Source organism: Colobus angolensis, unplaced genomic scaffold, assembly GCF_000951035.1.
Source record: "Colobus angolensis palliatus isolate OR3802 unplaced genomic scaffold, Cang.pa_1.0 Scaffold116, whole genome shotgun sequence".
Lineage (NCBI taxonomy): Eukaryota > Metazoa > Chordata > Mammalia > Primates > Cercopithecidae > Colobus > Colobus angolensis.
The window spans coordinates 4,910,501-4,924,965 of NW_012112697.1; the positions used below are offsets into that span (position 1 = coordinate 4,910,501).

At 37.2% G+C, this 14,465-nt stretch overlaps 2 protein-coding genes across 2 annotated transcripts in view; both read left to right on the forward strand.

Moving 5' to 3' along the window:
* Positions 1 to 14,465, forward strand: part of HYDIN (HYDIN, axonemal central pair apparatus protein) — a 434,530-nt gene that overhangs the window by 32,431 nt on the left and 387,634 nt on the right. The window contains exons 3-4 of the mRNA XM_011962106.1: positions 11,798 to 11,954; positions 14,271 to 14,396. Coding sequence (XP_011817496.1) covers positions 11,820 to 11,954; positions 14,271 to 14,396 — 261 coding nt within the window. The 5' untranslated portion in view covers positions 11,798 to 11,819. The remainder of the gene's footprint in view (positions 1 to 11,797; positions 11,955 to 14,270; positions 14,397 to 14,465) is intronic.
* Positions 3,730 to 4,262, forward strand: LOC105526175 (40S ribosomal protein S20). Its single transcript, XM_011962092.1, has one exon. The coding sequence runs from the start codon at positions 3,862 to 3,864 to the stop codon at positions 4,219 to 4,221; it is 360 nt and encodes a 119-aa protein (XP_011817482.1). The 5' UTR covers positions 3,730 to 3,861; the 3' UTR covers positions 4,222 to 4,262.

Consider the following 14,465-nt stretch of genomic DNA (forward strand, 5'->3'; position numbering starts at 1 on the left):
AAGATTTAACTGGAAGAAAAATTTTTTTTGCTTGGCTTTTCTGCAAAGAAGGGAGGGGCTTGGGAATAGAAGATGGCAGAAAAAAATGTATAGGAAATGAGTTTTTTGAGACATTTAGGATAAAGAAAAAGCAAAGAGAGATGATAGAGATGGGAGTGAGGGTATGATTATGGTGATCATGATAGTTATTAATGTGACATGTACACATCCCTGCAGCATCTGGAGGCATTCACTATGAAATTCTGCTTTACCAGGCTGCAATCTACTCTAAATTCGAAACTTTTAGACTCAGCTCCCTTGTGAGTTCCTAAAAGTGAACAGAACTCAATTCCCTACAGAAAAGGAATTTTGTGCTTAAGGATGTCTACTCCAAAACATTTCTTCTTTTTTTAATTTTTTAGAATTCAATGGTGCAAATCTATAAAGACAGAGCTTTAATGGCAAACCCTATTCTGTCTGGTTCTCCTTCTTAAGAGTTAGCTGAGAATATATTTTTCTAACTTTTCTTTTTAATATTCTCTGAAAGAAGACATTACATCACAGATACTGAACTCTTACTTAACCTGGACTCTGTTAAGTAGAAACATTGGAAGGAGCCAGTTTGACATTTTAAATTAAGAAAAACAAACCAAATGAGCGAAATAGTTCCTCTGAGAAATGTTTTGGCCTAGTGAAAATTCTCTTTTAATAAATGCAATTCAACATTCATTCAACAATTATTTACTGAGCTTCTGGTATGTGCCAATTACACATGATCCCTACAGGCAAGAAGCTTACATTCTGGAGGTAGAAACAGGCTTGTAAGCAAATAATTACAATGCAGTGTGTTCGATGCATTTAATTAGAAGGGCATATGCAAAGGACAGAGTTATAGCACTCCTCGAGCGCCCTAGAGAAAGCCTTCCTTCTGCAGATTCTTGAGATGGGTTTTGTAGGATGAACAGAAGTTTGCTAGGCAAATGGGGATCAGGATGTGAGAGGAAAGGATGAGGCTGTTAAAGGTGTGAAATGGGCTGGCACATTTGGGGATTTGGGAAAAGTCATTTTGATGGATGGATTAATTAATTAATTAATTAACCATATTTATTAGATTAGTATGTGTATGAGGCCCTGTACAGGGTGCTGGGAATACAGTGATAAAAAAGACAAAGTTCCTTTCCTCAAAAAACTTTAGAGTCCAGGGGGCAGAGAGATGGATCAATAACCATGATAGGAGTGAGCACGAGGACCTGCAAGATCATAAGGAGGGGGCAGCCTTGGGAGTCATTCGCAGCTTTCTGAAAGAGGTGACAGCTGAATCTGGAAAGACAAATGGGAATTAGCTGCCCTGGGGTGGGAGAGCAAGAAAGGCATTCCTGGTGTTATGTGTGAGTCTGTGGTGTGTGAGCACAGGACACATTCTGAACTGCTGGCTGGGCATCAAGTGCAAGATGGGCAAGTTCCAGGGATGAACAGCATGCTAAGGAGTGTGGAGAGTGTTCTGGACTAAAGGATTTTAGGCAGGGAAATGGCATGACCAAATTTTCCCTTTGGAGAAGTCACTGTGGCTACAGCGTGGAGAATGGCTAGGGTATGGGAGGGGCATGATTCTGGAGTTGGGTAGGTCAGTTCAGCTGTTGCAGTCATCCAGGCAAGATGTGATAGTGACATTAACAAAGGAGGGGCAGCAGGGATGGAAAGGAGTGGTGAACTTGTGAGATACTAAGGAGGTAGATTCACAAGCAAGGTAAGAGCAGAATCATGTCATGATCAAAAGCGCGGACTCTGGGACCACAATGACTGGTTCTATTCTGGGCTCTATGCTTTGCTACTGTGTGAACTGGGGCAGGTTACTTACCTCCTCTGTGCCTCAGTTTCCTTATCTGTGATATGGGAAGGGTAATAATACCTTTCTCTAAGGTTGCTATGGGGATTAAAGTAACTAAAACATATAATGCTTAGAACATTGTCAGGCACATATTAAGTGGTCCACAAATATGTTATTTTACGGTTACTTTGAGGAAAGAGAAGTCATAGGTGATGCCTGTACTTGGGATATGGGCAATTGTGTGAATGATACTTCATTCACAGAGGGAATAGAGGAGAAAGCAGAGCTGGGGGAACATGCTGAGCTTGAGGTGCCTGTGGACACACTAAGTGGAAGCATCCTGTAGACAGTTGGGTCGATGGAGCTGGAACTCAGAAGAAATTCAAGTGGGATAAACCCTCTAGAATGGCAGGAAGAGAAATAGCTGCCGGGAAAAAGACTGGTGAAGGAAACAGATGAGGTGGTCTGAGGGGCCCAGCAGAGGCTGCAGACGCTGAATTTGCAAGGTTGTGAGTCTAGGCTGCTGTGTGGTTTTCTCTGGCAGTCCTAACAGCCTGGGTGTAGTAGAGAACTGGAACAGCTGGATTGACCAGTGTAAGGGTTTTGCTGGCTATGACAGCAAGACTTGGAATCAGGATGTTGACAATATTGCTTGGACATGGTGACAAAACTGACTATGAGATCTAGGCTGAAGAGGGAAGAGAGTAGACATGAGATGGTTGAGTGAGCCAAAGAAGGGCCAGGAGATGAAAGGGCATGAGAAGGCTGAAGCCATGTGTAGTGAAAGAGAGACAGAGAGAGCGCCCTGGAAAGTGGCAGCTCAGTATCATGTATATAGAGAGGGGTGCCCTCTTTTTAAATGTAAAAAGTAGCATATGTTTTCTGTAAAAACTTCAAACACTTTAGAAATATCAAATCCACTTAGGAAGTAAAGGTCCCTTATGATTCTTATAGTTTGTTATGATTGTATTGCTTTAAATGTATTTTTAATAGTTTGGGATATCTTCTTCAGTATTTTTCCACCCATTAGTTCTTAGTATTGTTTCAGAAATGGAATCATACCATGTATACTGTTCTGAAACTTGCTTTTCTTCTCCTCATATGTCTTGCATGCAATAATTTCTTGTTACCCATAAATCTTTGAGAGTGGGCTATTTGAACTAAAGATTATATTTAGATAGAGAGCAGCATCTGGCAATGATGAGGTCTAAAGGGTATCTGTGGGAACGCAGATTGAAATGTAATGGAGGTGAAAATGTCTTGATTGGGTTTTTAGCTACATAGTTGCTGCAGTCACCCGGGACTGTAGCAGGAGTTGAGAGGCAAAGAGCAGTGTGATCCAGCTGGCAGAATCATCAGTGAGTGAGTGTGAAGGTGTCAGTAGATGGAAGAGGTGAAGGCAGGGAAGCAGGTGTAAAGCTGAGTGGCAGGAGCTGCCATGGAGCAGTATGGTTGAATAGTATGTCTCCTCCTGCCAAGGAGACAGGAACCAGATAGGAAATGAACCTTCTGTGTCATTTAAGAAGGATGGAGTTTATTCTATAGGAAATGGGGTGAAAGGGGAGTAGAATAGAACATTTACATATTTTAAAGATTTTGAAGGGTAAGAATGTGAAGACTAGAGGTCTGCAGCCCAGTTGGGATACTGTTGTACTAGTCTTGGAAAATATATGAGGGCTTGGGGATGTTCACGAATCCAACTGGATAGCACTTCATGACTGATGGGGAGGGGGTGAGGGAGCAGGAGGGTTGAGGAAGATTCTTGTACTATTGACTTGAGAGATGAAAAATTGAGATTATGAGAAATAGAGGAAGAGGCAGAACAAGGAGTGTGTGTGCTTACATAGGGAAGGGGTCCAGAGGAATAGAATGGCTATTTAATGAAAATATAATTCTAGGAGTTTGTGAAATTAACATTAAAAAATAAAAATTTACTTTTCGAGGAAGACGCGGTTGTAGTCCTTGCGGATCTTTGGTTCGCACGCTCCTGCTCCTGACTCACCGCTGTTCGCTCTCGCAGAGGAACAAGTCGGTCAGGAAGCCGCGCAGCAGCCATGGCTTTTAAGGATACCGGAAAAACGCCCGTGGAGCCGGAGGTGGCAATTCACCGAATTCGAATCACCCTAACGAGCCGCAACGTTAAATCCCTGGAAAAGGTGTGTGCTGACTTGATCAGAGGCGCGAAGGAAAAGAACCTGAAAGTGAAAGGACCAGTGCGAATGCCTACCAAGACTTTGAGAATCACTACAAGAAAAACTCCTTGTGGTGAAGGTTCTAAGACATGGGATCGTTTCCAGATGAGAATCCACAAGCGACTCATTGACTTGCACAGTCCTTCTGAGATTGTTAAGCAGATTACTTCCATCAGTATTGAGCCAGGAGTTGAGGTGGAAGTCACCATTGCAGATGCTTAAGTCAACTATTTTAATAAATTGATTACCAGTTGTTAAAAAAATAAAAAATAAAAATTTATTCTAGATGGAAACTGAAGTTTTTGAGATATGTCTCACTGGTACAGTAAATGTCCTATGAAAAGTAAGTGTTTTGCCAACAGGGTGACTAGAGTCAACAATAATCATTTGATTGTATTTTTAAAAATAACAAAAAGAGTATAATTGAATTGTTTGTAACACAAAGGATAAATGCTTGAGGTGGTGGATACCCCATTTACCCTGATACGATTATTGCATATTGCATGCCTATATCAAAATATCTCAAGTACCCCAGAAATACAGACACCTACTATGTACCCACAAAAATTAAAAATAAAAATTTTTGAAAGTAAATACTTTGTTATCCAGACCCTTTTAGCTAAAAAATTCTTTGGTTCATGGACACTTTTACTATATCTTGACCTGAGCAAGGTCTTTAAAAGCAGGGTGTTCAGCTGACCTATGGATTAATGCATGACCCAAGGCATTCCAGAGACATGAAGGCATGTGACCCACTTGCATCGATTCAGTTCTTTGTTAGATATTGGAGCAGTGGACTAGGTGACTCATTTTCAAATAATTTTTTACCCCTACTCCTGAATGTTGACTCTGTCTAGCCTACTGGTAGATTATTCAGTAGATATTCACATACATCCATTATAGACAAGTCACTATGCATTACGGTCTTTACCTCGAGGAGTTATAAAGTCTGTTAAGATTAGAATAAGCACATATATAACTGCCAAGTAGGTGCTACAAAGGGGAACAAAAAGTAAGCAACTAGAAGGTCAAAGAGGCTGAACAATCACTCTCAGCTGATAGAATCAGAAATTGCTTTAATAAGGAAATTTAGAATCAGAAATTGGTTTAATAAGGAAATTACGTTTGAATCAGAGAGGAATCTGTACAAGTGTGGAAGGACATTGTAGTCGGAAGGAGCAAGCATGAGCACAGTTTTAGGGAAAATACCTTAATCTTTGATACAGAGCTGCAAAAGCATGATCTAACTACTACAGGCTGAAATTGCAACATATGGTTAGTGATCAGGTACAAAAGCAAAAGGAAAGTGGCCCCATGCTTTAAAGTACTTAAGAAATAAGTGAGTTTTGATTAAAAAAATACCTTGGTCATCAGATTTTAACAAGATACCTATATTTTGGTTTGATAAAAGGAGGACATTCTGTTCAATTAGAATGGCCAGTTTAAATTTACAACAAAGCTTGTGAATACAACTTTTCATATTTGGGATAAATTCTTGTCATGATATCTATGCATCAAAGGATATGCACAGTTTTTAAAAATTGCCAAAAGGAGGTTACTGATTTACATTCTACCTATAGCATACGAGAGTGTCCACCTTAAACATCCTTGTCAACAAAGTTTTGCCAGTCTTTCTTTTTTCTTGAAAAATTAAAAATATTGAAATAGTTATAGGTACACAAAAAGTTGCAAGGAAAGTACAGAGAGGTCTCTCATACCCTTGACTTCCTATTTCCTCCAATGATTATGTCTTGTATAACTAGTACAGTACCAAAAGCAGAAAATTGTCATTGGTTCAATGTGTGTGTGTAGGTCTATGTCAATTTATCACAGGTGTAGATTTGTTTAGTCAACACCACAATCAAATACAGAAAATTTCTTTATCGGATTCAGTAATATCATAGAAATGAACTCATAGCTTATAGGAAGTGAAAAATTTCCTACTAGCCAATTTTCTTTTTTTTACCCCAACGCCTCAAGACTTTGTCTGTCATTTTATTTCTTCTTTATGTGTCTGTTCCATCACCATAAACATCTCCTTGGTGCTCTCCCTTTATAATCACCTCCTCACCATCCCTAATCCCCAGCAACCACTAATTTGCTCTTCATCTCTCTAATTGTATCATTTTGGGAATGTTATATAAATGAAATCACATGTTATATAAATGACCTTTAGAGATTAGCTTTGTCTCTGTTTTTGCTCGAGATGCATCCAAGTTGTTGTGTGTATCAATGGTTCATTGCTTTTTATTGTCGAGTAATACATAGTTTTCTATATATTACTTTGTCGAGTAAAGTAATAGTTTTCTGTCTTGCTGGGCAGTTCTTTTTCTCTCCTCCTTTTTTTTTTTTCTAGAGAGAGCATGAATTTTTGGGAACTTCTTTTGTCATATTTGTTGTCCTTTCCAAACTGTTGGCTCATCCAATACAAAGTCTGGGGTAAATGAGGCAAAAGAAAACTGAGGGAACTCATCAGTCTGTTATTCCTTGGATCTGAGGTTCCTAGCTCGTCTGCATTCTTTTTGGAACCTTTCAGTCTTCTTTTGCTTATTATATGTATAAAATGCCTATAATTTTTAGCTATTTTTAATGGAAGGAATAAGTAAAAACATGTCTGCTCTATTTTGTCAGTAGTGGAAGTCCTTTGCCAGTTTTAAAAATGGGTCTGGTATATTAATATTTTTCATTGTGAAAATTTTAAAACATGCAAAAATTAGAGATAATAGTAAAATCTGGCTTCAACAATTCCCAACATTCCTCTCTTCTTATTTAATCTGTCCTATACATGCATACAGACACACACATTTATTTAATTGTTATCACAGATATTTAATGAGTAAAAAATATAAGTGATCTAAATATTGAATATTAGGAAAACACGTACATCGATTATGGTTGACTGATATGATAGAATATTATGTAGGTATTAAAACTGATGTGTTTTCATGTGGTTTTTTTTATTTTTCTATTTTTTTTTTTAAGTTCTGGGGTACATGTCCAGGATATGCAGGCTTGTTACCGAGGTGAATGCAAACACACACATTTTTTCCTGTAGTATTTTAAAGTATATCAGACAAGATTTATTTTTACCTGTAAATAATTCACTAAATATCAGATAATAACTTTTACAAAAAATCAGACCCATAATACTATTATCCTTCCCAACAAAACTGATTTTTAAAACCATTTTATGTTTATTAACATACTTAGCAAATAATAACAATAACAATAGCACCGCTAAGTTTTTGGAATGGCTGTAGTTTGATAGGGGTATTAGTTAATGAACTAAAAACAAAAATGTTCAATCTGATGAACAGTAATTATTTTATATCATCCATTATTCAGTTTTTAAAATCATAATCCAAACAAGGTCTACTCTTGTATTTTAATTCATAACCTCTCTCTCTCCTTCCCTTCTTTTCTCCTTCTCACCCCTCTCTCCTCCTCCTCCTCTCTCTTTCATGCTATGTTTATTATGAATAAACTGAGTCATTTTCCTATAACATTTTTCACATCCTGAATTTAGATTAGTTGTATTCTTACAGAGCATACATGTTCTTCCTTTCCCTCTATCTCTTGCAGTTGGGCTGGTAGGTCAGGGGCTTAGTTAGATTTAGGTTTCAATTTGTGTCCATAGTACTACATAGGTGGTGCTGTGTACTGCATCACATCAGAAGGCACATAATGCCTGTGTTTCACTCTCTTAGTGTTAGGATTAATTTGGAGGACTCAGGTGTTGTCAGCCTGATTGAGCCATTATCAGGTTCTTCACCAACATCTTACCTAATTATTTTAGCACTGATAATCCTTCATTTCATTAGGGGCTGTAAAATGGTGATTATTTTTCTGTCATTTTTCTGCATTTATTAGTTGGAATTCTTTTATAAAGAGTAATTTTCTTTCATCAACTATTTGGTTAACCTACAATGCAATTTATACAGAAATAGTGCAGAATAAATGGTTGATTCTTTCCTTTTATTATTTCCAAAGTAATTAGTTTGGTGCTTTAGCAACTTCCAAAGTTGACCAATTACTTTTTTAAAGTATCATTTAAATTCAGATTTAAAAAACGAATCCATTGCTGACTTTTTTTTTTTTTTTTTTTTGATGCTGAAATTGTCTCATCTTTGGTTAATGGGAATGCTTTCAAGTTGCTCTGGATCCCTGGCAACCCTGGTAGCTCTTGATAACATCTTGTTTTATGGTATGAGACAATGTGCCAAGTTCACTGTATACATTTTGTACCCTTGTCCTCAAATTACCCGTTTCTCCAAGGAGTTGTGATTCCTTTCAGTGGGAAATGGTGCTTGGAGACCACAATCTAGGTCTCGGCACTGTCATTGCCACCAGACTTTCGTTGCTTATGGGCTTTTTCAGTGGGCAGGTTATTTAAAAAGAGAAAATCATCACAAGCTTGTATTTATTTTCAATTCAAATGTTAAGATTATAGGGTTTGTTAATATAAAAACTTTTCTTGGTTTATACTTTTAAAGATACTGAAATGCTTGGTTCCTAACAATATTGATGTAGCTACTTACTTGTTTTAAAAATGTTATTACTAATATGATGACCAACAGCAAGACTACTGGATAAATAAGATTTCTCTGCTTTTCTCTGTGTTTTGACAGCATATCTCATTAAGAATACAGTCAAGATATATATATATTTTTTTGAGACGGAGTCTTACTGTGTCACCCAGGCTGCAGTGCAGTCGTACGATCTTGGCTCACTGCAACCTCCACTTCTCAGGTTCAAGTGATTCTCCTGCCTCAGCCTCCTGAGTAGCTGGGACTACAGGCGACTGCCACCACCACGCCTGGCTAATTTTTTGTATTTTTAGTAGAGACCGAGTTTCACTGTGTTAGCCAGGATAGTCTTGATCTCCTGACTTCATGATCCACCTGCCTCGGCCTCCCAAAGTGCTGAGATTACAGGCATGAGCCAACGCACCTGACCAAAAATATTGTATTTTAAGGTTGGTTGGAATAATTGTTTTCTCTTTGTGGTTACGGCAGCAGCTGGATATACAGCAAGGTTCATTTGTTTCAGTTGTTTTTTTTTTTTTTTAAGAATTGATTTTCCTTTCACGTTTCTTTTTTCATTTTTGATATGTAAAACACTTACATGGTTCAAAATCAGCACTATATAGTGAGGTGCATTCAGAGAAATCTCGCTTTCATTCCTGTCTCCTCTACCTTGTTCCTTTACTCCTCCTGTAGGTAACCACTCTTAATTGGTTTATGTATCGTTTCATATTTTAGCTAGTGTATCATTTGGATAGATTCCTAGAATAGGGGTTGCTGAGTCAGATGTACGTGCATATGTAACTTTGCTAGATATTTTATAACACCATATTTTTAGCTCTTTGTAACTGTAATCATATAATCAAAAATTATAATGTAGTTTCTTCCTTTCATGGATTTTTACTTTATGTTGTCCTTTAATAGAAGGCTTTAAAATTTCCAGGAGAATGGACCTTCCTGTTTCTTTGTTTTGTTTTTAAGTTTCTAGTTTTGTTGTATTATGATCAGACTGTTGTTTGTAGTATTTCTACATTCAGAACCACTGGTATTTTCTTTGGTATTATATTTTTAATATATAACCAAATTTTTGTGACCATTCCATTTGCTGTTGAGGAAGCATATTTTCTATTATTAGGATGTAGTGTTTGATATATATTCCTAAACCTATTCAATGTGTTATGTCATTAAAATATTTTATGGTCTTACTTATGTTTTTGTCCACCTAACAGGTCTTACTGAGAGTAGTTTATTAAAATCTCCTAATATTTGTGCATTTGTTTTCCCTTGTATCTCCCATAACTTCTGCTTTATATGGATGGTTTCTGTGCTATTTTGGTGCATAGATAATAATTGTTGCATCATCATTTTGAATTATGGTGTTTCACACTCTAAAATATTCTTCTTTGTCTTGTTAATGATTTTTAAAAAATCTATCTTAAAATCAAGACCACAATCTATGCTTTTTTATTGCTACTGTTGTTGTCACTACCCAGCTCTGACAGAATGGGCTCCTCAACCAAAATTTGTCTTGGATGTCAAGATTGCCACTCATGCACCTAGAAGATATGAAAAGGTTATGGTTCACATAAGGAGGCTTTCTGTGAGAGCAGGGCAGGCTCCTAAACAGGTTCAAAAATAGCTTGAATCCAGTAGTGCCAGCTGCTTGGGAGGCCTAGGTTGGAGGATTGCTTGAGCTTAGGTGTTCAAGACCAGCCTGGTCAACATAGCAAAAACCTGAGTGTGGGGACAAAATAGAAATCCTCTTGTTGGGAAGAAATATTTTTTAAAAATAAATAACCTGTGGCTCAAGCCTTTAATCCCAGCACTTTGGGAGGCCGAGACGGGCGGATCACGAGGTCAGGAGATCGAGACCATCCTGGCTAACACGGTGAAACCCCGTCTCTACTAAAAATACAAAAACTAGCCAGGCGAGGTGGCGGGCGCCTGTAGTCCCAGCTACTCTGGAGGCTGAGGCAGGAGAATGGAGTAAACCCGGGAGGCGGAGCTTGCAGTGAGCTGAGATCGGGCCACTGCACTCCAGTCCAGGCGACAGAGTGAGACTCCGCCTCAAAAAAAAAAAAAAAAATAACTTGAGAATAGGGAAAAGATACTGGTTTGGCTTTTATTGTGGTTAAGGGTGGGGCTATAATAATAGTTCTTATGCAGTCTGGACCTTGTGTTGTTTGAACTTTCCACTGGTACCAGAGGAGGGAACACCTGAGTTTTCTTACCAGCTTGTCCAAAGGTAGGGGAATATTAGTTTCATTCCATTACTTTATTTTCTTCTTAATGAGCTCTAGTTATAGCATGTTGGATCTTCCTTGACTGTCTTCTGTTTCACCAATTGCCATCTTAGAGGCTTTCTGCCATAATGACCTCTTTTTTGTTTTTTAAAATTTCATATTCATTTCCTTTGGTGTTTTACTGGTTTATTTCAGTGTGCCTTATTATATTTTCCTTCAAATCTACTTTCCTTTATACAGCTCTTCCTCCTATGTATTGGTCTGGTACTTCCTTACTGTCTTGTGAGGTTTTTTTTTTTTATGGTTTTAGGGTTTTTAATTTGATATTTTATCAAGAATTTTTAGTTAGTTCTAAGTTTTAGCACAATGATTGGATAACCTAGCCTGCTATTAATAAAAATAGAAATCCCTACCTAGTCATAGATGGTTTTCTGAAGTTGCAAGTGTTCTGCCAGAAGTCTGAACAAGAATATGCAAAAGGGAGATGCCATATTTCTTTGATTCAGAGATATTGGGTGGCTATTTACTATCTTATTTATGACTATAAGCTTTAAAACTTTTCCCAGAAATTTCCTTTCCCCATCTTATGTCATGCTATTTTGAACTCTGTCCAGCTGTGAAGGCCTGTGACCTTGTGTTTATTCTGTTTGAAGCGCTGATTCTCATAAGAGAGAGCTTTCAAATATGTAGATAAATTATCAAACTATTTAGTATGTTTATTGGGCAGCGTTTGTTTTTCTCATTGGGAAGATAAAAGGGGCAAAATGTAGAAATAACTCGTGTTTCCATGTCTTCCTGAGCTTAGTCTAGAATCCATTATTTTGTCTAAAATGGATTCTAGATCTTGGGAGGAGGATAAATCGAGTCACATGGAATAGAATCCTTTGTTAAGATATTTGTTCCAAGCATTTGGATTTTGGAAGATCAGTATTTTCTAAACCTTCCTATATTTGAAAAAGCTTAAAAAAAATTGTGGCCTGTATTCAGGAATTAACTGTATTTGTTCTAAGATTTTTTTTTTTTCACTCTTAGGTGAGAAAAAAAATTACTAAAAATGACAAGTAGAAGACTTGAGGAGTCCATGGGGGCTGTTCAGATGGGATTGGTCAATATGTTCAAAGGATTTCAAAGCAAGGTTTTGCCACCCCTGAATCCAAAGGTGGTTACAGAAGAAGAAGTAAACCGAATGGTAATGTATCAGGGAATTAATATGTAAAATACTTAATGTAGTCTTCTTAGGAGAATGACAGTTGCTACTTGGCATTCTCAGAATGCCAAACAGAATTACTGACTGATTAATATCAATTTAGTTATAATGGTAGCTTTCTAATGTTATAACTATAATCAATTTAGTTATAACATTTAGTTGTAATGGTAGCTTTCAAAGACTATAAAGGTAGGTAACTTTTAAAGTCTGAGAAGTTTTGAAATTGCATACATACTTCAAAGTAGAGGCTTGATTTGCTTAATCAGTTGAAGTAAGACTTCACAAATGAACTCTTAAGATTTTCTAAGTATTAGGTGGCACCATGACAAACCGTCATTTGTTTAGTTCAGAAACCGTCAAATATCAGAATTTCATAGGATTCAACCTAATTATTTACTACCTACTGATTGTCAAGAGTAATTTTTGTTTGTATATTTATAGAACACAGAACATTAAAATAATGACTAAGTGGTATTTAAGAAAAATACATATTTTTCCTATTCTTTAAAATAAAACATATTTATAGCTTTAATTATTTATGATTGGTGATAATTTAATTATGAACCACATGCTATAGAAAATATTAGTAAAAATGTATAGTGCCAGGGATGGTATTCACTACATTTAAAAAACTAATCTTAAGTTGCATTCCAATTAGAGAAATAAAATCAATCATTATTCTCTTTTGTGGTGGTGGTTGGTACATATTTAAAGAAACTCCTGGCATTTTGCTTGTAAGACCTAATTGTTTTAATTTAAATCACAATATAGCTGATACCTCTTAACATTTTATTATCCTTATCTGGGTTCCAATCAAAAAGAACTTAACCAAGTTGAAAGCTGTATTAGAAATATACCTTCATTTAAATGGATTCAGTCACAGAAATAAAATTTGTAGAAAAATAAGCATTCGTAAAGTACATTGTGTTTAACCCAAGGCAACATAAATCAGCTAAGTTATATACCCTCAAATGTTTTTAAAAAGTCTTGGCATATACTTAAGCATTATGTAGCTGCCAATGATCCATAATCTCCCTGCACATAAAGTAGGAACATTCTAGAACCACAATAACTATCATTGGTTCTGGGTAACTAATCCCTTGTTGGGTTAGTTTTATTTAAATGCTGGGTTACTTTTTATTTCTCACAACATTGGAAAGGGTAAAAGCATTTTGTCTTCTTACTGGGGTGTGTGAATGTGACTGGCTGTGGGATCTGCTGATTAGCTCAGAGCTCTTTCAAAGCGAGGTCTAAATGTGCTCTTGTGACGTCTCTAAAGTTAAAACTCATTCCTAAGTGATGTAGTCACACATCCTAGATCTTTGCAATTTTATAAGATTTCTCTCTAACATCAAATCATAGTTAATCACTCAGAAGCTTTGTTTGCATATTGTAATGTTAGTTGAGAAACAGAGGTATTTCAAACTCCTGATTTTTTTTTTTTTTTTTTGAGACGGAGTCTGGCTCTGTCGCCCAGGCTGGAGTGCAGTGGCCGGATCTCAGTTCACTGCAAGCTCCGCCTTCCGGGTTTACGCCATTCTCCTGCCTCAGCCTCCGGAGTAGCTGGGACTACAGGCGCCCGCCACCTCGCCCGGCTAGTTTTTTGTATTTTTTAGTAGAGACGGGGTTTCACCGTATTAGCCAGGATGGTCTCGATCTCCTGACCTCGTGATCCGCCCGTCTCGGCCTCCCAAAGTGCTGGGATTACAGGCTTGAGCCACCGCGCCCGGCTCAAACTCCTGATTTTTGAAGCCCTTGAGTGACTTTACAAACCAAGAGGTTTTTTTTAATTTTTTTTTTATTTTTATTTTTTATTTTATTTTTTATTATACTTTAAGTTCTAGGGTACATGTGCATAACATGCAGGTTTGTTACATATGTATACTTGTGCCATGTTGGTGTGCTGCACCCATCAACTCGTCAGCACCCATCAGTTCATCACAAACCGAGAGTTTTATGCACAGATGCCTCTTCTGAGCATAAATGTTAAGCTCTTTGGACATGTTCCTGTGCAATTTCTTGACTTTTTTCTCTCAGGTTCTTTGGTGTGATTCCTTCAGAATCATAAGGAAACAGCAACTACATGTTATTTTCATTTACTGTGCAAAGATCTCAAAAGTGTATGGGTACTTCTCTTATATAATTTACTTATTTTAAATATTTTATAAGGGAACTTAGTGGCATTCCAGAATTATCCTGAAAGCTGCAAACACAAATTATTAATTACTGGTACTTATGAAAACACTTTTTCAGTACAACCACTTATGAATCTTTGGTTCTTATTGTTTTACATTCTAGCTTACACCCTCAGAGTTCCTGAAGGAAATGTCCCTCACCACCGAGCAGAGACTGGCAAAAACACGTTTGATGTGCCGACCACAGATCATCGAACTCTTAGATATGGGGGAAACAACACATCAGAAGGTAGCTGCTCTCTGTCATACTTGCATATAAAGTGGGCCCTGGCACAACACGAAAATTCCAGAACAATAA